This window comes from Acomys minous (assembly GCF_964271855.1).
Source record: "Acomys minous genome assembly, chromosome: 15".
Lineage (NCBI taxonomy): Eukaryota > Metazoa > Chordata > Mammalia > Rodentia > Muridae > Acomys > Acomys minous.
In genome coordinates this window covers 79698693-79726082 of record NC_140497.1, presented here as the reverse complement: position 1 = coordinate 79726082, position 27390 = coordinate 79698693, and the positions used below count along the sequence as shown (strand labels likewise).

At 44.3% G+C, this 27390-nt stretch overlaps 1 protein-coding gene across 1 annotated transcript in view; it reads left to right on the top strand.

Annotated features, from left to right (window-relative positions):
- The window catches only part of HPSE (heparanase), a gene marked incomplete at its 5' end in the record, with an annotated part of 38185 nt that extends 11022 nt beyond the window's left edge, over positions 1-27163 (top strand). The window contains 9 exons of the mRNA XM_084759966.1: positions 6196-6369; positions 8894-9062; positions 10291-10338; positions 12260-12353; positions 12753-12859; positions 15241-15355; positions 18670-18788; positions 21525-21671; positions 25577-27163. Of these exons, the coding sequence (XP_084616092.1) occupies positions 6196-6369; positions 8894-9062; positions 10291-10338; positions 12260-12353; positions 12753-12859; positions 15241-15355; positions 18670-18788; positions 21525-21671; positions 25577-25736 (1133 nt within the window). The 3' untranslated portion in view covers positions 25737-27163. The remainder of the gene's footprint in view (positions 1-6195; positions 6370-8893; positions 9063-10290; positions 10339-12259; positions 12354-12752; positions 12860-15240; positions 15356-18669; positions 18789-21524; positions 21672-25576) is intronic.
- Between the last annotated feature and the right edge of the window lie 227 nt (positions 27164-27390).

The following is a 27390-nucleotide window of genomic DNA, read 5'->3' as shown; positions in this document are numbered from 1 at the left end:
GACCTATCCATAACTTTTAAAAAATGCCCTTTAGTGCTAGTCTCCCCCCATCTACTCCGTCCTGTAGCCTCTCTATTCCCACCCCAGCATAACTCTCTCTGCCCCGTTATTCCCTTTATCTCTCCGTACACCGTGTTCTCACTTCCGTCCATTGAAGGCCTGCCCCCACGGCTTCCTCCTAGTTTTCTGATCTCTGTGGGTATTCTCAATGAAAAAGGAGCCAAAGCTAGAATCCAGAAATGAGGGAAAACAGATAACATTTGTCTTTCTATTGTCTGGGTTTCCTCATTCAAAATGATTGCTTCTAGATCCTTCCATTTACCTACAAATTTCATTTACACCCGCCCTCCTTTTTTTTTTGAGACAGGGTTTCTCTGTGTAGCCTTGGCTATCCTGGAACTCACTCTGTAGACCAGGCTAGCCTCAAACTTAGAGATCCTTCCGCCTCTGCCTCCCAAGTGTTGATCAGTTATAGGCATGTCAAAATTGTTTTGAGGCACCACAAGACGTATCTGATGACAATGATGAACTTGATTGATGTGACTGCCCCCCCCCCACTCACTGTTTCCTGCCTCTTCTTCTCCTTTGCCCTCCTATTCCCCAAGACACAAGCATACTGCGGGTTGGCTCAGCCATAGGTCACAGTGGCCTCTGATTACTCAAATGGAAAAAAACAAGAGTCAGGCATCTCTTGCTCTAAGTCAAACGCTAGACTGAACAGTGAGGACAGCTTATCAGAAGCCAAGGAAGACTGAACACTGGGCCTCTCCCACCAAATCATTAGCCCTGAACGTAAGGGCAGCATTCCTTAAGGAAATTGCAAGTTCTACTCCAGTGAGCCCAGGGAGTGCAGAAACGCAGAGCAGCTTTATCGACATCAAAGAGGGAGTTGTAATGGTCCTGTTGGAGGATCCAGCCAGCGAGAGTATCCCCTTTGCCCAAAGTCTCATGCAGAACAAGCCCTAGCTTTCCTCAATTCTGTGAAGTGTGGGGGGCAGGGGGGAAGTAAGGATGCTACAAACACGGTTAAAGGAGCCAAGAGATACCTCAGGGCAAAGCATGATGTAGCTGCAGCAAATTAGCCAGGCGGTCTGGCTAAGATGAGTGGGGAAAGGGCTGTCCTAATATCAGTGTTTCAGTGTAGGCAAGGCAGCCTTAGTCTAGGAGATGCCGTCTAGGGCTTTCATAGCTGGAAAGGAGAGGTCAAGGCTGCCTTCAAACCTTCAGAGGGTGGTTGACTTTCTTAAGTTCTGGGCAATAATACAGCTGGTGACTTTAAGTTGAAGTCACTGGTCACTGACTAGTCAAAAACAAAAAAACAAAAAACACCAAAATCCCCAGGCCCTTAATCATTGTGCTGATATATAGAGCTCTGAAAATGCAACAGTCTGAGTCACAGTGTATCAGCCTATAAACATGTTTCGTTGGATATTCAAATCCACCATGGAAACCTGCTGATCGGGGGGGGGGGGGGGGCGGGGGGTAGAGGGGGAGACTGCTTTCTGCACACTTACTCTACACCAGCTCACCCTACTCTTTCCTGGAACTGCACAAGGAGGCTAAAGCAGTCTTCACGTCTACTACCACAGCAACACTGTAGGTACCATGATTCATAGGAGCGCATCGAAACACCAGTTGACACAAGAGTTTGGAAGGAGTTCCTTCAGACCCTCAGGGAAGATTTGCGAGAATTCAAGACCTCAGTGGAGGAATGAATGGCCGGCTGTAACTGTCTGAAAATAGAAAGAAAGGTGGCCTGGTTTCACTTTCATGACAAAACTTGTCATGGCTGAGGAGTTACTTCTTTAGAGATGAGCCAAGACGAGATTCTGTAAGATGGGGGAAGATGCTGTGAACACAGAGAAATGACAGGGTCAGACTTAGACTGGTCGATCAACAGAACTGGCAGAACAGTGGCAGATCTGAGCATTTGACGTGCTCTGCCAGGAGCCTTCTTTCTAGCTAAGAAGCTGGCAAACCACATCCGTGGTACAGAGAAATCGCCAGTTGATGAGGCAAACTTCATCCCTGATTGAAGAAATGGCCGTAAATGTCTCAACCCTCAGTGATCATCACAACCCCAGTCAGTTAATAGCCACCCGAATCAAGACCCTGGGCTGCCAGCCAAATGTCACAGCCTGGGGGCTCAGACAATGATTCACATTTGTTTTTCTGTGTAGTCTTGGACTCACTTTGTAGACCAGGCCAGCCTCAAACTCACAGAGGTCCACATGCCTCTGCTTCCCAGAGAGCAGGGATTACAGCCACCATACCTGGCTAACTCTGGCCTTCTTCAGTGGAATGAAACTACCCAGGCATGTCAGTAAGCTTGGTTTGTTGTTTAGTCAAATTTGGCATAAACAGGGTCATCTCTGACCACTCTACAGGAATGACAGAAAGTACTAGAAATCCACAGGGAAGGTCTTATCTGTAAGAAATCATGACATAGGGATGTGAAGAAACCATATGGCATTAGGTAATAAATGCCTTTCCATGTTGAGGGGTCATATTAAATATTATGCTAGTTTATCTTTAGTTTCTAAAACAGAAAAGCCAGGACCTATGACCTTTTGTTGCCAAGATGATGGATTTGCAGCATCTTCACACCTTTGCAGGGATGGCCTCCCCTTACCATTGTGTAACTGGCTTAGGATATAGTTCAGTCACTGTGTGGATGGTGCCAAAATGTACACATTCGCGCGTGTGTGCGCGCACACACACACACACACATAATGTGTCCTAGAAAATGAGGGTAAGTTGCCCTACACGGGTCCTCTTGCCTCTGCTTAAAGCTTTTGACTTTCCCAATACTGCAACCCTCATACAGTTCCTCATGGTGTAGTGACCCCCAAACATAAAATTATCTTTGTTGCTACTTCCTGTCATTTTGCTACTGTTACGAATCATAATGGAAATATCGCTGTGATTTTTTTCCCCATGGTCTTAGGCTGACCCCCTGTGAAAGGGTTGGCTGGGGGTTGAGAACCTTGGCTTAAGTAGGGGACAAAAACCATTCGCTTTGAGAGAAGTCACAGAAGCAGCTCAGGACGAGCCACAGAAGGGCAGCGCCGTGTTGTGCTGGTTGCATTTGATGAGTGAGCCCTTGGCTTCCTGTTCCTCTACCTGTCTTCCCTCTGCCTCCACCTCCTTCAGCGTGCAGCCCTGTGCTGGCCGCCTTTATGTTAATTTGCCGTGTAAACTAAAGGGAAAGATCTGCTTCTGTTTCTTTAAGGTATCACCTGGCTTGGGTTCATCTCAAAGATCTCTCTACTTTCCCAGTGTGTGTGTGTGTGTGTGTGTGTGTGTGTGTGTGTGTGTGTGTATGTGTGTAGGAGCAAGTGTGTGTGCAAGCACGTGTGTGTACACGAGTGCATGTGTGCATAGGAGAGCATGTGCGTGCATGTATGCGTGCGTGCGTGTGTAAAACCTGTGTGGAAGTCAGAGGACAACTTTGGGACTTGGCTCTCTCCTTCTACAATATGGATCCTAGGGAACCAAACTCGGGTCGTCAGGCTTGGTGACAACTTCTTTTACTTACTGTGCCAATCTCTGGCTCTCTTATTTTTAAGCATCTAGTTGAACTCGGAGGTATATTAGCTTTGTCCTAGGAGATATTCATATTTATTATGTTATCAGTGGATATATTGTTAAACCTGAAAACGTCGAGGAAAAAGACTGAATCTACGATTGTCTAATTAAAGTAAGCTTTATGTAATACTGGCCAGGACGGTGGATATTGGCCAGGTTCATGCCAGAATTCACAGAGAACGGCCCTGAGTTAGGTTACACAAGTAGGGCAGGCATTTTTTGTTTTTATAGATCTCTTTTTTTTTTTTTCTTTTTCTTTTTTATTTATTTGATTTTTTTTTTTTTGAGACGAGGTTTCTCTGTATAGCTTTTGGCTGTCCTTGTGCCTCTGGTCCCAAGGGCTGGGATTATAGGCATGTGCCACTGCACCCAGCAGTTCTATAGATCTCTAAAACACAGTCATTTAAACTTAAAACATAGCTTTAGCCTTCACATACATAAACTCCCAGTACACTTGGGAGGGTGAGGAAATGATCAGAGACAGACATGGGTGGGAGAAGCTCTGTAAAGCGGGTACACCAGGCTTTCTGGAAGCGAAAAAGGACAGGTGTTAGGCATCCTTCCTGTAAACGGTGAATGTTTGTTTGTTTGTTGGTTGGTTGGTTGGTTGGTTGGTTTTGATTTTTTGTTTTCCAAAAAGTTTTCATGTTGTTGTTGTTGTTATTGTTGTTTGAGAAAGGATTTCACTTTGTAGCCCAGGCTGGCCTCAATCTCTTGGCTTCTTCTGCCTCTCTGAGCCTGGCTCTCAACCTGGGTATTTAGAGTAGATGTGTCTGGTCCTTGTTTGGGACTGTAGACCCACAGCTTGCCCTGGAGGATCCTGTTTTGTCTGGAAATGGGAGAGGTCAACCTGTGATGCAGGTCACAGATTCCTGACCCAGAGGGCTTTCCGCATCACACTTTCACAATATGGGCGTGATTGTGAGTGTAACTATTGCCGAGGAGCTGCAGTCTGCAGCTGGCTCTAGTGTGCACTCCACAGTTTTGCTAAGTGTTCAGGGCCAGACTTGGTCTTTGGTCTGTGTGTATCACTGAGGACTGTTGTGGAACAGACAACACAAGCCCAATGTGGAGTTAGGCAAGCTCTTTGTGTTGTTTGGACCTCACAGGAACTTAAGTGTGGAGTTTGGCCAGGGTGGGGTAGGGGGTGGAGGGTGAAGGCCTCCATCATCCCAGCTCAAGGCTTTCTAAGACCCAGTAAGATGCTAGATGTCTGCATTCCAGATTTTCTTAAATCCCAGGGTGTGTCTCTCCTCGCTGTGCTCTCAGTGCTGTGGGGGTGAGTGACACAGCAGCTATCACAACTTGCACATTTAAAATTAAGAAATAGGATAATAAGATGATAAGATGCCAGGCAGCAGATATTAGATTATATGAGGTTTATTAAATGAGCATTGGGAGCGAAGGAAGGGGGAAGGAGGGGTGAGCAAGACAGAGAGAGAGAGAGAGAGAGAGAGAGAGAGAGAGAGAGAGAGAGAGGTAAGAGAGAGGAGCAAGGTAGGTCTGTCCTTTTATATAGCTCTGGGCAGGGCCATGCCCCCATGGCAGGTAGGCAAGGACCTCACAGGTAGGCAGACTGAAACAGAATCCTAACAGCCACACCTAAGGCTCGCTTGAGCAGTGCTGCTCAGCAGCCTTGTCAGCAGCATTAACTCTGAGACTTCAAAGTTAGGATTACAACGATGACTCAGGCCCAAGACTTAGAGGCCAAACAAAGCAAAGTGCTTTAAGGAGAAAGTCTTGATGTTTACCAGAGAGAGAGAGAGAGAGAGAGAGAGAGAGAGAGAGAGAGAGAGAGAGAAAGAAGGTACACATGTGTGCATGTGTATGGTGTGAGTGTGTGTGCATACATGTGCATGTGTGTATGTGTGGTATGTGTGGGGGGTGTGCTTAAACTAGAAGAGCTTTTGAGTGAATTTCTGCTGAATAAATGATTTGAGACTTTCCATGAAAATCATAGGGACTTATTTCACCTATAATACCCTACTCAAAGACTACACTTAAAATTGTATTGTTGAGAACAGTGAGGTGGCTCAGCAGTTAAGAACACTGGCTACTCGTCCAGAGGACCTGGGTTCAATCCCCAGCACCACGTGACAGCTCACAACCATCTATAACTCCAGCTCCGGGAAATCTGAACTCTTTTCTGGTCTCTGGAGGCATTGCATGCATGTGGTGGTATGCAGACATACATGCAGGCATGTATGGGTGGCTATCCATACACACAAAATAAAAATAAAGGTTTAAAAACTTAAAATTGTATTGTTGACATTCTCAAAACCTAAGTAGAAAGCTACAAGCCCAGCACTTAGGAGATGGAGGCAAAAGGATTAGAAGTTCAAGGCCATCCTAAGCTGTATAGTGGATTTGAGGCCTGAATAGAGTCCCAGGCTTCTGGCACATTAGTCAGACATTTTACCAACTGAGCTATAACCCAGTCTAGGCTTTTCTTTTTGATTGCTTGTCCAGTTGCGTCACTGCTTAGGCATAACAACAGACATTAATTAGCAATGGAATTCCTTTGACTAAACAATTTGAAGGAAACTCAGCCTGGAGGTAGTCTCCACTGTGGTGCCGACGCTCCTAACCCCGCTGTCTTTCTTTTAGGAAGCTCAGTGGACATGCTGCACAGTTTTGCCAAGTGCTCGGGACTAGACCTTATCTTTGGTCTAAATGCATTACTAAGAACTCCAGACTTGCGGTGGAACAGCTCCAACGCCCAGCTGCTCCTCAACTACTGCTCTTCCAAGGGCTATAACATCTCCTGGGAACTGGGCAATGGTATGTACCTGGGAGGGGGGAGGGGTTTCAAGACAGAGTTTCTCTGTTATCTTGGCTGTCCCGGACTCACTTTGCAGACCAGGCTGGCCTCGAACTCACAGCGATCCACCTGCCTCTGCCTCCCAAGTGCTGGGATTAAAGCCTTCATATTCTTTTTTTGTATTAGCAAACCAACCTCTGCCTAGCCACATTGGTGCAGGTGCTCATGCACGTGTGGATGTCAGGTGTCTTCCTCCATTTGTCTGCCCTTATTCTTTTACTTCTTTTTGTTTTTGTTTTTCAAGACAGGGTTTCTCTGTGTAGCCTTGGTTGCCCTGGAGCAAGCTGGCCTCGAACTCACAGAGATCCACCTGACTCTACCTCCCTAAGTGCTGGAGTTACAGGCATGTACTACCGAGCCCTGCTCTCCATCTTATTTTTTGAGGCATGGTCTCTTAACTGAATGTAGAACTCAACAATTAGCTAGACTTGTTGGCCACTGCGCCCTGGGATTCCTGTCTGTGTGTCCCAGCAGTGGGACTAGAGGCATAGTGCTATGCTAGGCATTTCCTGTGGGTCCTGGGAATATGAACTCAAGCCTTCTTGCTTTCCCCCAGCAAGCACTTTAATGACTCTGTGCTTTGCTGGTGGTGGTCACGTTTTCTTTCTTTCTTTTTTAATGTGTATTGTTATTATGTGTGTCATGGGGTAGGTCGTACGCACAGCACACCTATATATAGGTCGGAGGACAGTTTTGGGCAGTTGGTTCTGTCCTTCTCCCTCCACGTGTGTTCTGTGGCAAATGCTTCACCAGCTGAGCTCTGTCATTATCACATCCAACCAACTGGAGCCATCAACCTCCCCAGCTCCCAGGTTCCCATGAGCCCTGGAGTCGTTTAAACATATCGGGCTTAGCAAACAGGACTCAGTGGAAGTGTGAGGTTGGCAGTTTCGTTTTGTTCTTCCTTTCCTTTGTTTCTCAGTCTGTCAGGAGATCCCCATGTGGAGGTTTGAATGAGAAATGTCCCCGTGGACTAGGGTGCAGGTATACTTGGTCCCCTCCTAGAAGATCCATGTGGGGAGGTAGTGCAACCTGGCTAGAGGAAGTGTGCCCTGGGAGCCGGCTTTGAGGGATTGTAGCCTCAACCCACGTTCACTTCTCTCTCTTCTCTCTCTCTCTCTCTCTCTCTCTCTCTCTCTCTCTCTCTCTCTCTCTCTTAATTTCTCTCTCTCTCTCTCTGCATCCTATGTATGGTTAATATGTGATCTCTTAGCTTTCTATGTTGGCCACTAGAAAAACATAACTTTTGGAGCCATAAGACAAAAGAAATTGTTTTTTCCACAAATAGCTTTCAGTTACTGCAACAAAAAATAGCTAATGCGCTCCAAACCACGTTCTAACCTCCTCTATTCTCAAGCTGCCTAGAAGTTGCCAGTATAGATTATAGATAGGTGTGAGCCACCAAGTGGGGCCAGGTTATTTGGAAGAACAACCAGTGCTCTTAACTATTAAGCCATCTCTCCAGTCCCACGGAACTTACAGGTTCTAGTTAACATGTTACTGTTGAGTCAGATTTATTAAAAATATATGTATAAGAATTTTCCAGGGGCTAGAGAGATGGCTCAGTAGTTAAGAGCACCGCCTACTCTTCCACAGGTCCTGAGTTCAATTCCCAGCAACTGCATAGTGGCTGACAACCATCTATAATGTGATCTGATACCCTCTTCTGCAGATAAAGCACTCATATACAATAAATACATTTAAAAAAAAGAATTTTTCATTGTCAAGCAATAAAGCTAAAGTGCATAATCAAAAATGCAGTCATTTGATAAGCACATGCTGTTTAGGACAGGCACTGTTTTGCACATAATATTTTTCTCCCAGCCACCTGTTAGTGTGTGTGTGTGTGTGTGTGTGTGTGTGTGTGTGTGTGTGTGTGTGTGTGTTGCGCGCTCCCGCTCCCATGCTTGTGTGCTTTTGCCCATATGCACGAACATGCAAAGGTCAGTGAACACCCTAAAGTGTCATTTCTTGTGGGGCTTCTACCTTCTTGTGTCTCAGTGACCCAGAACTCCCCTTATAGGTTAGGCTAGGGGGAGAGCAAGCCACAGAGGTCACCCTGTCTCTGACCCTCCAGTGCTGGGTTTACCAGTGTGCCAGTGTGTGTCTGGCTTTTTCACATGGATTCTGGGGGGGGGGGGGTCAAACTTGTGTCCTCCTGCTTGCAAGGCAGGTGTTTTACCAACTGAGCTATGCCCACAGCCCCTCTTTCTCTTTTGTTCTTCATAAGTAAATAAGCAAATCAGGCTACTAAACACTGGGTATAAACTACTTCCCTAATGCCCATTGACTTAGCATCGCTACTGTTAACTTCAACTATATTTACCCCATTACAGCGTTTATGCTTCCAAACTCTCCTCTTTATTAACTTTTCTTGACTTTTGAGGCTAGGTTTGTAGTTTGAACAATGTATGTTGCCGTATGCTTGTGTTTAAATAAAGAACGTTTAGGGAAAGGGTGAGTGTGAGAACTGTTGTCTTTCAGAGCCCAACAGTTTCTGGAAGAAAGCTCACGTTTTCATCGATGGCTTGCAGTTAGGCGAAGACTTTGTTGAGCTGCGTAAACTTCTACAAAAGTCAGCGTTCAAAAACGCAAAACTCTATGGTCCAGACATTGGTCAGCCTCTGGGAAAGACAGTGAAGCTGCTGAGAAGGTAGGAACTGGGGTGCACAACTGCTTTCCTCTCCTTCTTCATCCTCCTCTTCTTTCTCCCGCTTCTCCTACTTTTCTGCTTTTTATTTTTTTTATTTTTCTTGGTGTTTGAAGATAAGTTTTCTCTGTATAGCCCTAGCTGTCCTGGAACTTGTTCTATAGATCAGGCTGGCTTAGAAATCAGAGATCCACCTGCCTCTGCCTCCTGAATTCTGGAATTAGAGGCCTACGCCACTACCACTTGGAACCTTTTTTTTTTTTCCAAATGGTTTGTTTCTGTTAGTTTAATGGTATGGCCTAAAAAATGTTTGTAATTAGGCTTGTAATTATTACAGCGATATTATCTAGCCTGCTCTTACAATCATTAAAGACACAGACACCCGATGTGCTTTAGAATAGCCTATTTTCACTTGGGGCAAGGCAGCTATTACCTCCTAAGCTGTCTTCGTTTCTATCCCAACCTCCATCCCATGCCATCCCATGGTTCTAATAATATCTATTTGATTTACTTCCCATCCATAATCCCAAAATACTTGCTAAGGTTGTTCATTTTGGCCATCTCTTTCCATGTGTGGAACTTCAGAGTCCTTCCTCTGGGTCCATGTGGCTCTTTTCTGTTCTAGAGCGATTCTTCTCCTTCCTCCTCCTCTGTCAAGTCTGCTGCTCTCTCCCAAGATTCTCTCTGCTCAAAGACCATGAGCATGTTGATGACATCTGCCTTCTCTGGAACTGACTCAGTGGTCAGGGGGAGCTAGATGACAGCGTAGGGGTCAAGCTTGCTTCTCCAGGGGGTGTTCTTGCTGAGGCTGTCTTGGGCTGTGGAAGGCAGGTGACGTGCAGCTAGCTCTTCTTCATGTTTCTCTGGATGCCTTTGAGCACTGCCTTCTTGGCTTTCAGTGGCCTTGGCTTCAGCTCTGGGAGGGACAGGGCCTGCCTTCTTTGTTTTTGGTGCTTTCTTGGCAAGAAAGCCACTTTATTCTTACAGATAAACAGTCCCCGGAAGTCCACATATTATAAACTGTTTGCTGTTTAATTATATGGTTTACCAAAACAGGAAGCATTGGCTTAACATTCCAAGGGTTCTGGTGTAAATGTTGCAGATGATTAGGATGTTTGTGTTGCCTGAGACTCACATCATAATCAGCCATTCCCCAGGGAATAACGCTCTTCTAAATGCGCATATGTGTGTTTGAGGGTAAGGGACCCCATCTCTGGAACTTTCCTTCTAGTTTCCTGAAGGCTGGCGGAGCAGTGATCGACTCACTTACATGGCATCAGTAAGTACTCAGTTATTAACTTGTTTGTTTGTTACCCCCTCATGCCCCAGTGATGTAATTATGGTTACGTTACAAATAAGACCTAATAGGCTGGGGATGTGGCTCCACGGTTAAGAGTACTTGCTGCTCTTACAGAGGTCCTGGGTTCTGTTCCCAGCTCACAACCACATGTAACTCCATTTCCAGGGGATCCAATCTGCCTTTTTGGCCTCCAAGGGCACTACACACACATGATGCATATAAGCTCATGCAAGCACACATTTACACATAAAAACTGAACATAAGTTGGATGTGATGGTGCACATCTCAGCACTCAATGGATATCTATGTGTGAAGCTAGCCTGGTCTACATATTGAGTTTTTCCAGGCCAGCCAATGCTACAGAGTGAGATTCTTGAGAGAGAGAGAGAGAGAGAGAGAGAGAGAGAGAGAGAGAGAGAGAGAGAGAGAGAGAGAGTGAGAGAGAGAGAGAGAGAGTTATGTTGGTTTGGGTTTTTATGATTTTATGTAGCCCCCCCCTTTTTTTTTTCTTTAGCCTAGGTTTCTCTGTGTAGCCTTGGCTGTCCTAGAACCCAGTCTATAGTCTAGGCTGGCCTCAAACTCAGACATCCACCTGTCTCTGCCTCCCAAGTGTTGGGTTTAAAGGCATGTGCCACCACCACCCAGCAAAAGAATAAAACTTTTTAAAAACTATTTTTAAATATTTGTTTATTTTTATGTGCATTGGTGTTTTGCCTGCATTTATGCCTGGGTGAGGGTGCCAGGTCTGCTGGAACTGTAGTTACAGATAGTTTTAAGCTGCCATGTGGGTGCTGGAAATTGAACCTGAGTCTTCTAGGAGGTAAGCCAGTGCTCTTAACCAGTGAGCCATCTGGTTCGATAACCCTGCTGTTTGAGGTCCCAGTCCACCATGTCTGGATAGCTTCTCTGAAGCTCAGTGCAGAATAAAGGACTCCCTTTCTCAGCAGGAGCATCTTTGTCTCTGCCTGACCTCATCTGGAGAGTCTCTCGGCACAGATGCCTCCCTCCGTATCTGAAGTACCTTTGACAAAATTCCCTGCTAACACACTCTCCCCTGCTGCCCACAGGATAACTAGGCACTGTGTTCAGATGCTAGGACCATCCTGCCAAATGCAGATAAAGCATCCCTGGCACTTCACACCCCAGCCAATAATGTACATCTACCCCGGGGACCCTCCACGCACTTCCCAAGGACTACAATTCCTTCTGTTCACCCTGAGTCAAGTGGGCAGTCTTGCTGAGGCTGGTCCTGGAAAATCACTCCATCATACTTACACACCATCCAAAGACCCCTCCCCACGCCCATGCCCCACCCCCCCCCCAGGCGGGGAGGGAACCCCCATAGCATCTCTCCAGCCCCAAGAATAAGAATCCTTAATGCTTAACAAGTACTTCCAGTTGCACTTATTGTCAGTTTCCAAGAAGTTATTTTTGCTTGACCGTTGATTAACTTTTAAAAGTTCAAGTAATAAAAACAGGCAGCATCTCCCAATGTCATTGTACAAGGATTTTAATATTAAGAAACCAAAATATAATGTTGTTTTAAATAATGTGATAGTTTCTACAAAGATTGAGGTACATGGCCGACAGAACCATGAGCTACAAAAGCAGGGAAGACCAGTCGCTTGCCGAAGAGCAGGGAACCCCAAGCACCTGTGTTTTGCCCGTTTCATTTTAAGGTGGAAGAACTGATTCGTAGTTACTTGGATTAAATAGTCCCTCCCCCACATTAGTTCCTCCTGGCAGAACTTCTGCCTTTTTGAAAAAATGATGATGAGAAAGGGTAGGTAAAAATAAATAAATAAATAAATAAATAAATAAATAAATAAATAAATAAGGTTCAGAACTGACTTAACAGCAGAGAATGATCTGTGATTTTTTTTTTCCCTGAATAATTTAGCTACTACTTGAATGGACGCATTGCTACCAAAGAAGATTTTCTGAGCTCTGATGTGCTGGACACGTTTATTCTATCTGTGCGAAAAATTCTAAAGGTAATGGTCTTTGTAAATCATGCCACACAAGTCTCTATTATATGGTCTAGTGATGATGTCTATGGATATATATATTGACATGTTTTTTTCTAATTTTAACAGGTAAGCATTATGTCTTCTTCCTTGGTTTCCTCTTTAGCATTGAGCCTTATTTACTTGTGGTAGTTAGAAATTAAAAGTACTTCCAATGGCCTTTCAGTAGAATTAACTATTATAGGACATATTTCTTTATATGTAGGCCCATAGAAAAATTATGGTGAAGATGTACGTGATCATAAATATACTTGTGACTAATAGGATAGATGGCTTTGGAGATGCAGGGCTTTGCACGCTGTTCACATCCAGCCCTGAGGTGGTTTGCTTGTTTGCAGTGACCGTGGAATCTTTCTTGTTCCCCAGGTGACTAAGGAGCTGAGACCTGGCAAGAAGGTCTGGTTGGGAGAGACAAGCTCAGCCTACGGCGGTGGGGCGCCCTTGCTCTCCAACACCTTTGCAGCCGGCTTTATGTGAGTGACGCTGCGCACTCCAGCTCTTTCCCACCCACCAGTAGCAGCCAAACCCACATCAAACACACCTTCTGAGACAGAGCCCTAACATTTTGTGCCAGGACTTAGAAAAAAAAAAAAAAAGTAGTTTTCTGAGGCCAGCCTGGTCTATAAAGTGAGTCCAGGACAGCCAAGGCTACACAGAGAAAACATGTCTCAAAAAAAAAAAAAAAAAAAAGTTTTCCAAGCTGGGGAAATGGCTTAGTGGCTAAGGACATTTAGAGGACTGGGGTTCAAGTCCCAGCACAAACATGATGGCTCACAACGATTTGTAACTCCAGTTTTAGGAGAGCTAGTACCCTCCTACAGCCCGCACGGGCACCAGGCATGCACATAATCAGCAGTCATACATGCAGTTAAGATGCTCATACACACAAACTAAAGTGGTTTGCTGACCCTTGTTGGACATCTTTAATTGGTGTCCCCAGTCAACCATTGCAAGCGAGAGGAATTCTTATCAAGTCTGGCTGGGCATGAAGGCACACGTTTGTAATTCTAGTTTGCTAGGAAGCTGGGGCAGGGGGATTTCAAGTTGAAGATCTGCCTGGGCTCCAGGGTGAGTTCAAGGCGAGGCTGGACAGCTAAGGTGAGATATTGTCTCAAAATATAAAAGTAAAATGAGACCTAATGATCTAACACAGTGATTGAGCACTTGCCTAGAGTGTTCACAGGCCCAAGTTTACCCACAGTGATGATGATGACGATGACGATGATGAAGAGGAGGATGAGGAGGAAGAGGAGGACAAAGGAAAGAAAGAACTATTTTACTTTAAAAATAGGCCACAGTAGCCAGGTGTGGTGGCGCACGCCTTTAATCCCAACACTCAGGAGGCAGAGGCAGGCGGGTCTACATGAGTTCAAGGCCAGCCTGGTCTACAAAGTGAGTCCCAGACAGCTAGGACTATAAGAGAAACGTTGTCTCAAAAATAAACAAACAAGCAAATAAACAAAGTATTTGGGTTAATTACCTTTCTGCTGGCTGTGAAAAATACCTGAGATAATGCAGAGGAAGTTTTATTCTGCCTCACTTTCGGAAGCTTCAGCCCCTTCCCCTGGTCCTGCTGCCTTTGGGCCTATGAGGCAGATTATTATGGCAGAAGGGATGTGGTAGTGGAAACCTCACAACTCACAGATCCAGGAAGGCCTGCTACCCTTCCCCCTAAGGGTCTGCTTAGGCCCTCCTGCCTCACACAAGCACCATTAGCTGAGGCCAGGCTTCAACACAGCAGCCTTTGGAGGCCATCTAAGGTCCAAACTGTGACAGAGTCCTTTTCCATCGGTAGTAGCTTACCTGTAATCCCAGCACTTGGGAGTCCACAGCAGGAGGAACCCCTGTGGAAAAAGAAAGGTGTGTGTGGTGGGGGGAGGGGATAAAGATATGAATTTACCCGGAGCTTCGGCTTATATACAGCACCTCACGGTCTCCCTGCTCTTCACTCTGTAGCCCCCACAGAGGCCCCCCAACCCCCAACCCCCACCCAGGCTTCCGTTCTTATTCTTTTGCCCCCCCACCATCTTCCCTGTTACAAGTTAGAATGAAACACAAACCTTCAGTGTTTGTGCGGGCACAAGAAACTGAGAAAAGAAGGAAGAGTGTGCCATTCACTGAAGGTGTGTGGAGATGACTGTAGTGGTTGTGGTTCCCTCAGGCTTACGGTTGGACCACTGTTGACAGCTGCCTTCTCTCCATTCCCTGCCCCACCCCACTTTGTGTGTGTACGTGTGTGTGTATGTGTGTGTGTATGTGTGTGTGTGTGTGTGTATGTGTGTGTATGTGTGTGTGTATGTGTGTGTATGTGTGTGTGTGTGCATGTGTGTGTGTTTGTGTGTGTATGTGTATATGTGTATGTGTGTGTATGTATGTGTGTATGTGTGTTGTATGTGTGTGTGTATGTGTGTGTGTATGTGTGTGTGTATGTGTGTGTATGTGTGTATGTGTGTGTATGTATGTGTGTATGTGTGTTGTATGTGTATGTATGTGTATGTGTGTTGTATGTGTGTGTGTATGTGTGTGTATGTGTGTGTATGTGTGTGTATGTGTGTGTATATGTGTGTGTATGTGTGTGTATGTGTGTGTATATGTGTGTATGTGTATGTGTGTGTGTGTATATGTGTGTGTATGTGTGTGTGTATGTGTGTGTGTATGTGTGTGTGTGTGTGTGTGTGTGCGCGCGCGCACAGAGCTTTACTCACCATCTCATTTGATTGACTTGTTTGTAATTAATGCCATTCTCGTGATTTCCTGTTAATTCCTCCCCCCGTAGATGAAAAAATCCATGTGTAATTAGAATGCAATGACTTTGTTTTCCAATCTAAAGACAGCTCATGTCACTCTGTCCCAGGTGGCTGGACAAATTGGGCCTGTCAGCCCAGATGGGCATTGAGGTCGTGATGAGGCAAGTGTTCTTTGGAGCAGGCAACTACCACCTAGTGGATGAGAACTTCGAGCCCTTACCTGTAAGTAACCTCACTTTGCTGTGTGTGAATAGAGGGGCGTCTGCTCTGGGCCCTAGACTAGCCTCCACCAGTCAGTCCCCTCCGTGAAGAGCTAACTGTGACTCAGGGAGCTTGGAGGACTGTTGCGGATCATCCTTTATTTTGTTTGTTTGGGTGTTTTTGTTTTTTGTTTTTTGAGACAGGGTTTTTCTGTGTAGCCCTGGCTGTCCTGGACTCATTTTGCAGACCAGGCTGGCCTCAAACTCACAGCAATCCACCTGCCTCTGCTTCAGCCTCCCTGAGTGCTGGGATTACAGGTGTGCACCATTGCACCTACTAAGAATCATTTTTAAAATATTGTTCACTTGGAGTATGGCATGCAATTTTTTGTTTTTGTTTGTTTGTTTTTGTGTTTTTTGTTTTTGTTTTTGTTTTTGTTTTTGAGACAAGGTTTCTCTGTATAACAGCTCTGGCTGTCCCAGAACTCGCTCTGTATTCCAGGCTGGCCTCGAACTCATGGAGATGCACCTGCTTCTGCCTCCCAAGTGCTGGGATTAAAGACATGCGCCACTACCGCCTGGCCTATGGTTTGCGTTTTATTTTAAATTTTGAATGAACGTTTGCAAAGCAAGTCAAAGCTAAAATCCCTATTACAGGGCTGGGAGGATGGCTGCTGAGGTGAAAGTATTTATTGCATTCTTGGTTTTGTTCTGGTTTGGTTTTTGGCTTTTTGAAACAAGAACTCTTTATTATGTAGCTCTGGGCTGTCCTGGAACTCACTATGTAGCCCAGGCTGGCCAATAAACCAACAGAAATCCACCTGCCTCTGCCTCCCAAGAGCTGGGATTAAAGGCGTGCACCACCACACTCCGCACCCTTTTTATGCTCTGAATCCTTAGAAACTATGCAAAGCCTGGGACAGTAGTGTTCATCTGTAACCCCAGAGCTCATATGAGGAGATGGGAGGTAGAGACAGGAGAATTCCTGTAAGTTTTGAGGCCAAATATTTTGGTGTATCCAGCAACAAGCAGAGAGGCCAACACTAGAGGTTCTTCACTGACCTTTATATAAACTCTATGGCCACACATATGCCTACATTCACACATACCTACTCTAACATACACACACGCACAGAGAGAGAGAGAGAGAGAGAGAGAGAGAGAGAGAGAGAGAGAGAGAGAGAGAGAGAAAGGGGAAATGCTATCCTAGCTACTAGCAAAGGTTCAGAATTTTTTATGGCACATGGGTGTGATGATTCTTGCCAATAAATCCCACAGTTGAAAGGCTGAGGCAGGAGAATTACCAGGAATCCAAGGCACAGTATGCCCAGCCTCGGCTACAGAATGAGACTCTGTCTCAACAACAACAACAAGAAATCATATGATAAAGTCATAGAAGCTGTCTAACTTTACAACATGCCAGAGTCATGTGTTTGTTTTAAAACACCATCCTAATAATTAACTATTTTATTCATAATCTTCAAGATATGGGCCAGTATGTTGGTACATGTCTTTAATCCCAGCAAGCAGAGGCAAGCAGATCTCTATGAGTTTGAGGCCAGCCTGTTCTATGTAGTGAGTTCCAGTCCAATAAAGGGCTACACAGTGAGACTCTGTCTCAAAAAAAATTTTTTTTAAAAGAAAAAAATATATGTATATATGAACATATATGGTAATCTTCAAGATATTATTAATAAAATTTCATTTATACCCTGTCTCATACTATATTTGATGCTAAGTGAGGAAATTTAAACTTTTATCCAAAGTTCTACCTTGTGTATGTGTGTATATGTGTAAGAGTGTGTATGAGCATTATCAGAGAGTGTGTGATGACTGTGTGCTTGTGTGTGTGATGACTGTGTGCTTGTGTGTGTGATGACTGTGTGCTTGTGCGTGTGACAACTGTGTGCTTGTGTGTGTGATGACTGTGTGCTTGTGTGTGTGATGACTGTGTGCTTGTGCGTGTGACGACTGTGTGCTTGTGTGTGTGATGACTGTGTGCTTGTGTGTGTGATGACTGTGTGCTTGTGTGTGTGATGACTGTGTGCTTGTGTGTGTGATGACTGTGTGCTTGTGTGTGTGATGACTGTGTGCTTGTGTGTGTGATGACTGTGTGCTTGTGTGTGTGATGACTGTGTGCTTGTGCATGTGATGACCGTGTGCTTGTGTGTGTGACGACCGTGTGCTTATGCGTGTGATGACTGTGCGTGTGATGACTGTGTGCTTGTGCGTGTGATGACTGTGTGCTTGTGCGTGTGATGACTGTGTGCTTGTGTGTGTGATGACTGTGTGCTTGTGCTTGTGATGACTGTGTGCTTGTGCGTGTGATGACTGTGTGCTTGTGTGTGTGGTGACTGTGTGCTTGTGCGTGTGATGACTGTGTGCTTGTGTGTGTGATGACTGTGTGCTTGTGCGTGTGATGACTGTGTGCTTGTGCGTGTGATGACTGTGTGCTTGTGTGTGTGTTCGCCTAAGAAATATGACCTTGACTCTCTTAGTCTATATCAGTGGAAGCCAGGTGTCGGGTGCACACCTGTGATCCTCGTTGGGGGGTAAAAGTAGAAAATCAAGGGCAGCCTCAGCTACAAAGTGAGTTTAAAGCCAGCCTGAGTTACATGATCCTGTCTTTCAAACATGGAAAATAAATAAATAAACATATAAAATGACATTTGAAGATTGAGTTTTTTTCTAAGGATAGTTTAATGGTACATTTTTTTTTTTAATGTTTTTAAGCTGGGCATGGTGGCGCACACTTTTAATCCCAGCACTTGGGGGTGGGGGGCAGAAGCAGGAGGATCTCTGTGAGTTCGAGGCCAGCCTGGTCTACAAAGTGAGTCCAGGACAGCCAGGGCTACACAGAGAAACCCTGTCATGAAAAACAAAAAAAAAAGTTTTTAATTTTTTATTTTATATGTATGGGTGTTTTGCCTGCATTTATGTGTGTGCACCACTTTCACATCTAGTGATCTCAGAGACCAGAAGGCACTGCATCCCCTGAAACTGGAGTTACAAACAGTTGTGGATCTGAACCCAAGTCCTTTGGAAAAGCAGCCAGTTGCTCTTAAATGTTGAACCATCTGTCTAGCCCTTCTAAGAAGAACTCTTAAGAGAATGATTTGAAAATATTTAGCCAATATTTCCATTTCCTTGTTGAAAATGTTAGGATAGTTGATTTATTTGGGTTAGAACTTACCCTATTCACTGGCTTCATAAACATCCCTGGGGTAATTGTCACACACTTGTAGCATAGCTGTTTAGTTGACACTGGTTTGTTAAAATATGAATAAGAAAATAACCAGAGATCTGTTTTCTGGCCCCTCACTCTGAATGAATTAGGATTACTGGCTGTCTCTTCTGTTCAAGAAACTGGTAGGTCCCAAGGTGCTAATGGCAAGAGTGAAAGACCCAGAAGGAAGCAAACTTAGAGTTTATCTCCACTGCACAAACATCTACCAGTAAGTACAAAACACATCCTTTTCCAAACAACAGTTAGTTGATGAGCGTGACTTCCTTGCGCTCTGGCTATGTAATGGATCTGAACTGTAGTGTTTTTCTTTATCCTTTCTTTTTTTGTCTTTATGATACCCTAACTTCAAAAACTTGCTAGAGGGGCTGGGATAGAGATCAGTGGGGAATGCTTGTGTGGAAGCGTGGGGCCCCTGAGTGCACTACCCAGCATTCCTGTAGAAAAAGCTGCCTGTGGCCATGGATGCCTGTAATCACAGCATTGGGAAGGCAGGGACAAAGGCATCCCCAGAGGCTGCTGACTGGCCAGTCTATCTGAATTTGTGAGCCCCAAGCCAATGAGAGACCTTGCCTCAAAAAGAAAGAAAGAAAATACATCTAATGTCAGTCTCTTGCCTCCACACACATAAGCACACATTTGCCCTTCTGTGCTTATGCACAAGAACATACAACACACACACACACACATACACACAGTACATATATGCAGGCAGACTGCTTATATGCATAAGTAAGAATAAGCTTTTTTTTGCTTTGTTTTTGTTTTTTCAAGACGAGGTTTCTCTGTGTAGCCTTTGCTGTCCTAGACTTGCTTTGAAGACCAGACTGGCCTCGAACTCACAGCGATCTGCCTGCCTCTGCCTCCCGAGTGCTGGGATTAAAGGCATGCACCACCACGCCCAGCTTCAAACTTTTTTTTGTTTTTGTTTTTGTTTTTGTTTTTGTTTTTGTTTTTTCGAGACCGGGTTTCTCTGTGTAGCCATGGCTGTCCAGAACTCGCTTTGTAGACCAGGCTGGCCTTGAACCCACAGAGATCCGCCTGCCTCTGCCTCCCTGAGTGCTGGGGTTAAAGCCATGTGCCACCTCTGCTGGCTGAAGAATAAGCTTTTTAAAAATTAAAAAAAAAAAAAAAACTAAGCCAGGCAGTGGTAGCACATACCTTTAATCCCAGGACTCAGGAGACAGAAGCAGATGGATCCTTGAGTTTGAGACCAGCCTGGTCTTCTGAGCAAGTTCCAGGCAGTCAGGGCTACACAGAGAAACCCTGTCTCAAAACACCAAATAAATATATAAGATTAGAAGAAAAACAAAAGAAGTTTCTTAAACATAGGCACTTGTGACTCAGCAAAGATTTACATAAGGACTTTAATTGTTACAGTTTATAATGAAAATATCCTGAATTTTATTTGGAATGGATACAGAGAAAATATCAGCACATTCAGATGAACAATTGATTCCTTAAAGGAGTATGAGTTTTAATCGGTCATGGCTGATAGGCTAATACTAGCCCGAAAAGCTTCTTAGCATTTTCCATTTCTGGTGACTGGGGATTCTCTGCATAGTGAAGGCCATGGTATAAAGTAGGGAAAGGTTTAAGTGGACAAATTCAGCAGATTTAGTTTTTGTTCGTTTTTTGTTTGTTTGTTTTTTTTCCTATGGAGTAGGGTCTCAACAGGTAGTCTTGACTGGCTCAGGAATTTGCTATGTAAACTAGGCTGGGCCTTGAACAATGTATGTTTCTTTTTGTGACTTTGCTCTGGAACTTTCTCTGTGGACCAGGCTGGCCTTGAACTCACAGAAATTCACCTGCCTCTGCCTCCTGAGTGCTGCCGTTAAAGGCGTGCGCTGCCGCCCAGCTTCGTAGGCTTGGCCTTGAATTCAGATCTGCTGGCCCCTGCCCCCCACCTGCTCTGAGTAAAGGCATACACCACCACACCTGGCCTTTGTTTGTTTTACTTTTTTACTTTGTGTGATGATTATATTTTGTGTATTTCGTAGATGTGCATGTTCATACGTGTGCATGCGTGTAGAAGTCAGCAGTCTCAGGGATGATCTACCTTTTGTTAGAGACAGGGTATCTCATTGGTCTGGAACTCTTCCAGCTTCACTACTATCTGGCCAGCAAGCTCTAGAGGCTCACATGTCTGTACTTCCCTCCTCGCCACCACTAGAATGACAGACACAAGCTACCATGTCCACTTTTTGGAAATTGAGTAAGCATTCTACCAGCTTACCCATCTCCCTGGCCCTTTTCAGTCTTATTTAAAATAATTATATACATATACATATAATACATATATACACATATAGACATATATACATATATATATAGATAAATAGATCTGTATATCTAGATAGATAGATAGATAGATAGATAGATAGATAGATAGATATAGATATATAGATATAGATATAGTGTTGGCCTGTAAATGTCTGTGTACTTGTGTACCTAGTACCCTTAGAGGCCAGAGGAAGAATATTGGATCTCCTGAAACTGGAGTTGTAACAGCTGTGAACAGCCTTGTTATGGGGACTGAACCCTGGTCCTCTAGAAGAGCAGCCGGTGCTCTAGCCAGCCTCCTGTTTAGTCTTTCCATAAAACTAAGAAAGCTCCTGTTTATACAGCTCATAACATGAATTCACACGAATAGATCTTATTATCATTAAGCCTTCTGGTATATAACAATACGCGCTCTGGCTGTGGCCCTCTGGAGCTCAGCGCGGCGAAGGCACAAAGCTCTCAGTGCTCTGTCTCTGATGTGAAGAGCAGTGCCTTTTGTTCTCAGAGTAGGGTCACACGATCAGCCTAACAGCATCCTAGAAAAGGGCGATAAAAGGTCCATTATAAACAACAGGTACTCAGTATGTCTGACTGCATGGATGCCCGAGCTCTTCATTGTATAAATGAGAGAAATGTGTTACTGAATTAACCTGTTTGCTTTTAGCCCAAAATATCAGGAAGGAGATCTGACTCTGTATGTCTTGAACCTCCATAATGTCACCAAACACCTGAAGCTGCCATATCAGTTCTTTGACAAGCCAGTGGATAAATACCTCCTCAGACCTCTCGGACCTGACGGATTACTTTCCAAGTGAGTGTGTTTTCGTGTTGACTGCAAGCTTTATGTAAGTTTGTTAGCATGTATTAGAACAGAAAGGGGTTTGTTGTTGTTGTTGTTGAGGGGGAAAGGGCAACTATTATGTTCTAAGATTTTTTTTTATTTCAGAAATTCTACATGTGAATACCAATTTATACAAGTGTAATTCATGGAAGAGTCCAACGTAGAAGGATATGAACCCAAACTAGTAGTTAGCTTAGAAGAAAATCTGAAATCCCAAATATCTTCACATATCAAGAGCCATTCAGTGTATTTAGATTTTTAGGATTTAAAACAATTTTTTTTTCACACCACAAAGCTTTATTCATCCTCAGCGACTAAAGACAAGCTCACCAGTGCCTCACATGAGAACACTGTTATCATGAGCTTCTGTCAGGTCTCTCTCAACGCGTTTCAGCTCATCCATTCTCTTCTTTTCCTCTGCTGCTCCTCTCCTCTCCTCCTCTGCCCTGGAGTTTTACTTAACTGTAGTAACTGTAGCGTTTGGCACTGTAGATCATTCCGAGGACCAGGGTGGAGTGTCAGCCGTGCTTGGTGAGCAGAGAGACTTAACCAGGGCCACCATCTTGTCCATGGCCTTCACACCCTAGTTAAAACAGTTTTTAAATTTAAATATATTTTGATCATGTTCTTCCCCTCCCTCAAGTCCTTCCAGGTCCTTTTCCCCTCCCTACACACTCAACTTTAAGTTCTTTCTAAAAACAAAAGAAAAGAAAAAACAAAAACAAACAAACAAACAACAACAAAACCCAAAAACCCAATATAACAACAAACCCCTCCCCCAAACAAAAAGAAAGAAATGAAACCACATCCAAAAAAAGATAAGCAAAAAACACCAAACTGTAACCAAGTGAACCTACACAAAAAAGCTATGGAGTCATTCATTATAATTTGTCCCCTGCCCTGGGGAGACTGATGAGTCTCTCTATTGGAGAAAGCTGTTCAGTTGTTAACCTTTGGTTGGTTGGTTACCCCAACAACTTCGTGCCACTTCTGCTCTAGCATGTCTTGTCTTGTCTTGTTTTGTTTTGTTTTGTTTGTTTCTTTGTTTTTTGCTTTTTTTTTTTTTTTTTTTTTTTTTTGAGACAGGGTTTCTATGCATAGCCCTGGCTGTCCTGGCTGTCCTGGACTCTCTTTGTAGACCAGGCTGCTCTCGAACTCACAGAGAACCACCTGCCTCTGCCTCCCAAGTGCTGGGATTACAGGCGTGCACCACCACCGCCCAGCTTGCCCTAGCATGTCTTACAGGCAGGACACCATTGTAGATAAAGGGTGGTTTGTGGCCGGGTTGCCGTTTATAGCATGTGGAGTACCTTCCGCATTTAGGTTATTGGTTCTGAAAAGATGCTGCTCTTGGTGACAGCCCCTGGTGCTGAACCACCCGGCTGATCTAGTCAGGGTATGTGGGTAGAATAAAACACCACACAGATCTGGGTGGGGTTCTCCTGCAACACTGAAGCAGCTGCCCCCTCCCCTGCTAGAGTAAGAAAAAAAAATGGCTGGAAATGCTTCTAGATAAATTATTTGAATTGTTGCTATATATGTTGTGTGTGTGCTTTCCTGGGTGCAGAGGTCAAAGGGTAGCATGCAGAGATCAGTTTTGTGCTTCCGCTGTGTGGATCTGACTCCTCAGAGCCCGGCTGTCAGGCCTGCCCAGGCTCCTCAGCTCTGCCAAACCTGTTACTTACTAATTCCGTGAACCTTCATCTCACCTGCCTCGTAACAGACTCGTCTTCTGGTTTTTTTTTTTTTTTCATCTTCCTCTTTCTGTTTTCAAAACAGAAAACAAGTTGCTTCCCTGAGATAAACCCTAACCCCTCACGGCTGAACCCACCCGAACACGCATCCTTGGAGCACACTTGTATGCGCAGCCCATTGAACACAGCAGCGAGAGCTCAGGGAATCTTGCTGTGTTCCTGTCTTACACAGCACTATTAATTCACAGTAATCAGATTTACCTTCAAGGTGCCAAAGCACTACCATCGAATCCAGGACTTTGGTAGGCATTCTCAAATGGTCCTTTGTAGCCAGGCGTGGTGGCGCACGCCTTTAATCCCAGCCCTTGGGAGGCAGAGGCAGGTGGATCTTTGTGAGTTAGAGGCCAGCGTGGTCTATAAAGTGAGTCCAGGACGGCCAAGGCTACACAGAGAAATCCTGTCTTGAAATGCGCCCCTCCCCACCAGAAAAAAAAAAAGTCCTTCCTTCATTTTGTACTAAGCACTTTTCCTACCACCATTCAGAGATATTTTTCAAGGCTTATTTTTGCTTGTAGTTTCCTGAAGATGGTCATAGTTTCTCCCCCCCCACACACACACCTCATCTAAAATTCGATGTGATGTGTAAGCATGAAAATAAAACCAAAGCCTGTGGACCTCAGAATAGACTGGGCAGCCCCTGGCACAACTGTGGCATGCCGTTAGTATGTCTTGAGTTGTGGGACTCTGTGCTGAGCAACTAACAAAGGTTATGCGGGACCTGGTTTCTACCCACGGATTCTAAGAACGGGAGGAGAAGCAGGCCGCGGTGGCGCACATCTTTAGTCCCAGCACTCAGCAGGCAAGGCAGGTGGATCGTTGTGAGTTCAAAGCCGGTAGGATCTACATAGTGAGCTCCAGGCTAGCCAGGGCTACAGAGACCCTGTCAAAAAAGAAAGAAAAACACAAGAGAATGCCACATGGAAACAGAATAAAAGTAGAGGATTAAATACATGCATCAATGACCTCATGCCATAGAATCCTGTGTGTCCGTTAACACAATGTAGTGGATGGATATCGTATGACATGAACAAACATTAGGATGGTTTTTTTTGTTTGTTTTTTGTTTTTAGGATGTATTAAAGGAAAAGGAAGTTTTAAGAAAATGTGCACAGTATATCTATTTTTGGTTCAAATAAAATGTACTTATATACATAGAGAGATGGAATAAATAGGTTATTTTTAAAAGTAGGATGATGTGATAGACTACTTTTGTCTTAGGGGGTTTTGAGATAGGGTTTCCTGTAGCCTTGAATATGCTGTGTAGTCAAAGCTGACTTTGAACTCCTGACTCCATCCTCCTGAGACTAGGATTACAGACCTGGTTTGTTATGTCCTTTTGTATACTAAAAATGGTGATATATAATATTTCCTTTCTTTCTTTCTTTCTTTCTTTCTTTCTTTCTTTCTTTCTTTCTTTCTTTCCTTTCTTTCTTTCTGTTTGCTTTTCAAGACAGGGATTCTCTATGTAGCCTTGGCTGTCCTGGATACCTTGTAGACCAGGCTGGCCTCGAACTCACATATATCCACCTGCCTCTGCCTCCCGAGTGCTGGGATTACAGGTGTGTGTCATCATGCCTGGCTGATAAATAGCATTTTCACAGTGCTTATTGTGTGCAGGCATAGTGATGAGTGTCATGCATGTGTCACATGTATTCTATATGTGGCATAAAAATAACTCATTAATCCTGTCAGTTTTTAGCAATAACAAAGAAAACATTTAAGAAAAGATAAAGTACCTGGGTATAGTGGACATAGGTAGATCACTTAGAAGTCTGAGGCTAGCCTGGGTTACATAGTAAGTTCCAACCTGAGCTAATGTGTATGACTCTGACTCAGAAAACAAGATAAATATAGGTATATAATGTGCACATGTTTCTGTAAAAGGCCAGATGGTAATACTGCAGGCCCAGCAGTATGGTTGCTAGTCCAGTTATTTTCTCTCCCACTGTAGTTTTAAGTTTGTCTTCATCAAACACCTAAGCTCACCTTGTATTGAAATACAAATTATATAATTCAAGCTACCATAAAAATCCTCCTTGGTCTAACATTATTTCACAGGTTTTGGTGGCTCCCAGGGCATGTGCAACCTGCCTGACTCAAGTGTGTCTTTCCTCCCTGCAGATCTGTCCAACTGAATGGTCAGACCCTGAGGATGGTGGATGACCAGACTTTGCCAGCTTTAACAGAAAAACCTCTCCGCCCAGGGAGCTCACTAGGCATGCCTGCCTTTTCCTACGGGTTCTTTGTCATAAGAAATGCCAAAACTGCTGCTTGTCTATGAAAATAGAAGGCGCACAGTAGCCCCGAGACAAAAGCAGTCAAGGTATATTATTCCTAAGAGTAAAGCAAAACTCTAGTTGACAGAGGCCGACTTGTTATCCAGCTCCAGGGCCTCTGGAGGGCTGGGGCATGCCTCAGTGCTAGATCAAGTGTGGTGACGTCATCTAAGCAGAACCCTGCAGGTGATGACCGTTAATGGCACTGTGTGCCAGGTGACACTTAGTGCTTTGCACACATTGTTTTGGGGGTCATTAAAAATGTATGGGAATGCCTCCAATATAACCAAGAAGCAAATAAATGAAGAATATGACCTGATTTTGTTTTTTTAAAAAGCTTTATTTGTTTTCATTATTAATAGTTTGGTAAGGTTGTCAGATATGTCCTTCAGGAACCTCTCTGTAGCTCCAGTGGGGAAAGGCTCATTACCAACAACTCACACCGTCTGTAAAAGACATCTGCTCACTCCCTGAGAGGAACTAAAATGAAGGGAATCGGCCCTTGTGCCTCTTTTCTTCATTCTTCAGGAGTCTGTGAGAGGGCAGATGGCTGGGTGGAGCAGTGTGAAACAAAGAAGAACAACAGCAAAAATAAAACAAAACCGTGTCAACAACTGAGGGGGGAAGAGATGACATAAAGTCTGCAAATGGCTGTAAAGGAGATGGCTGGTTGACTGAGAGAAACTGAAGGAAACACCCGACATGTCATAATTGTCCATTAGTGTTTACTTTTTCTATTCCATTAGTCCTTGCTGTGCTTGGGAAGCTTTGGCCCATGAGTAACAGGGACCTCTCAATGAGGACACTTACAACCCACATAAGTTGTTCAAGTGAGGTAGGGCCCAACAGCTGGGCACGTCACCAGGGGTCCATCTTCTTTCTCCTCTCTGTCCTGCTGTCTGTCTGTAGTGCTGGCTCCCTTCTTGGCCTGGTCACATGATGGCTGTAACTGGTCTACAGATTCATTGAGAGCTGGCAGGTACCAGAAGAAGAAGATGCATGGTTTCTGCACAGACTTGAAGAGCTTTTTCTCGGGGGCTCTCCCAGCAAGCCTTTCTTCAAGTCTCTGCAAGTCTTACTGGCTAAGAATAGGTCTATGGTCATTTCCCCAGGCACCATCCATCATCACTTGATAATTGTCTTCAGGCAATCTGCCTTTGGAGCAGAGAGATTTGGTGGAGTCCACAGCACTAGACACAGCACAGCCCTGTACTTTTGATCAAGTAATAAAATGTATTTATCTCCCCCAGGATTTTAATTCTCCTAAGGATTACAATCCTATGTTTGCGCCTGCTATGAATATTATCTCAATTGAATTTGAGTACATTAATAGAGCTAGACCTTAAAATTTGTATGCTTCAATATTCTCGAATTTTTATGCAAGCAGTTTTTATATTTCCACATTTGAAATAAACTAATTTTATAGCCTTAATTTGCATGTTTATTCTTCTAATAAATCTAAAGCTTGCAGGTTCTTACATTGGAAGGTCTGGTTTTGATGGATTGGAGCTGTGGCTCACTGGGGAAAAAAATGTTAGCCTAGCACAGACAAACAGCCCTGGGTTTTATCCTCAGCACTTCAAATGGATGGATGGATGGATAGATGGATGGATGGATGCAAGCCTCGTTTTACTTCACCATTTTCTGTATACTTCCTCC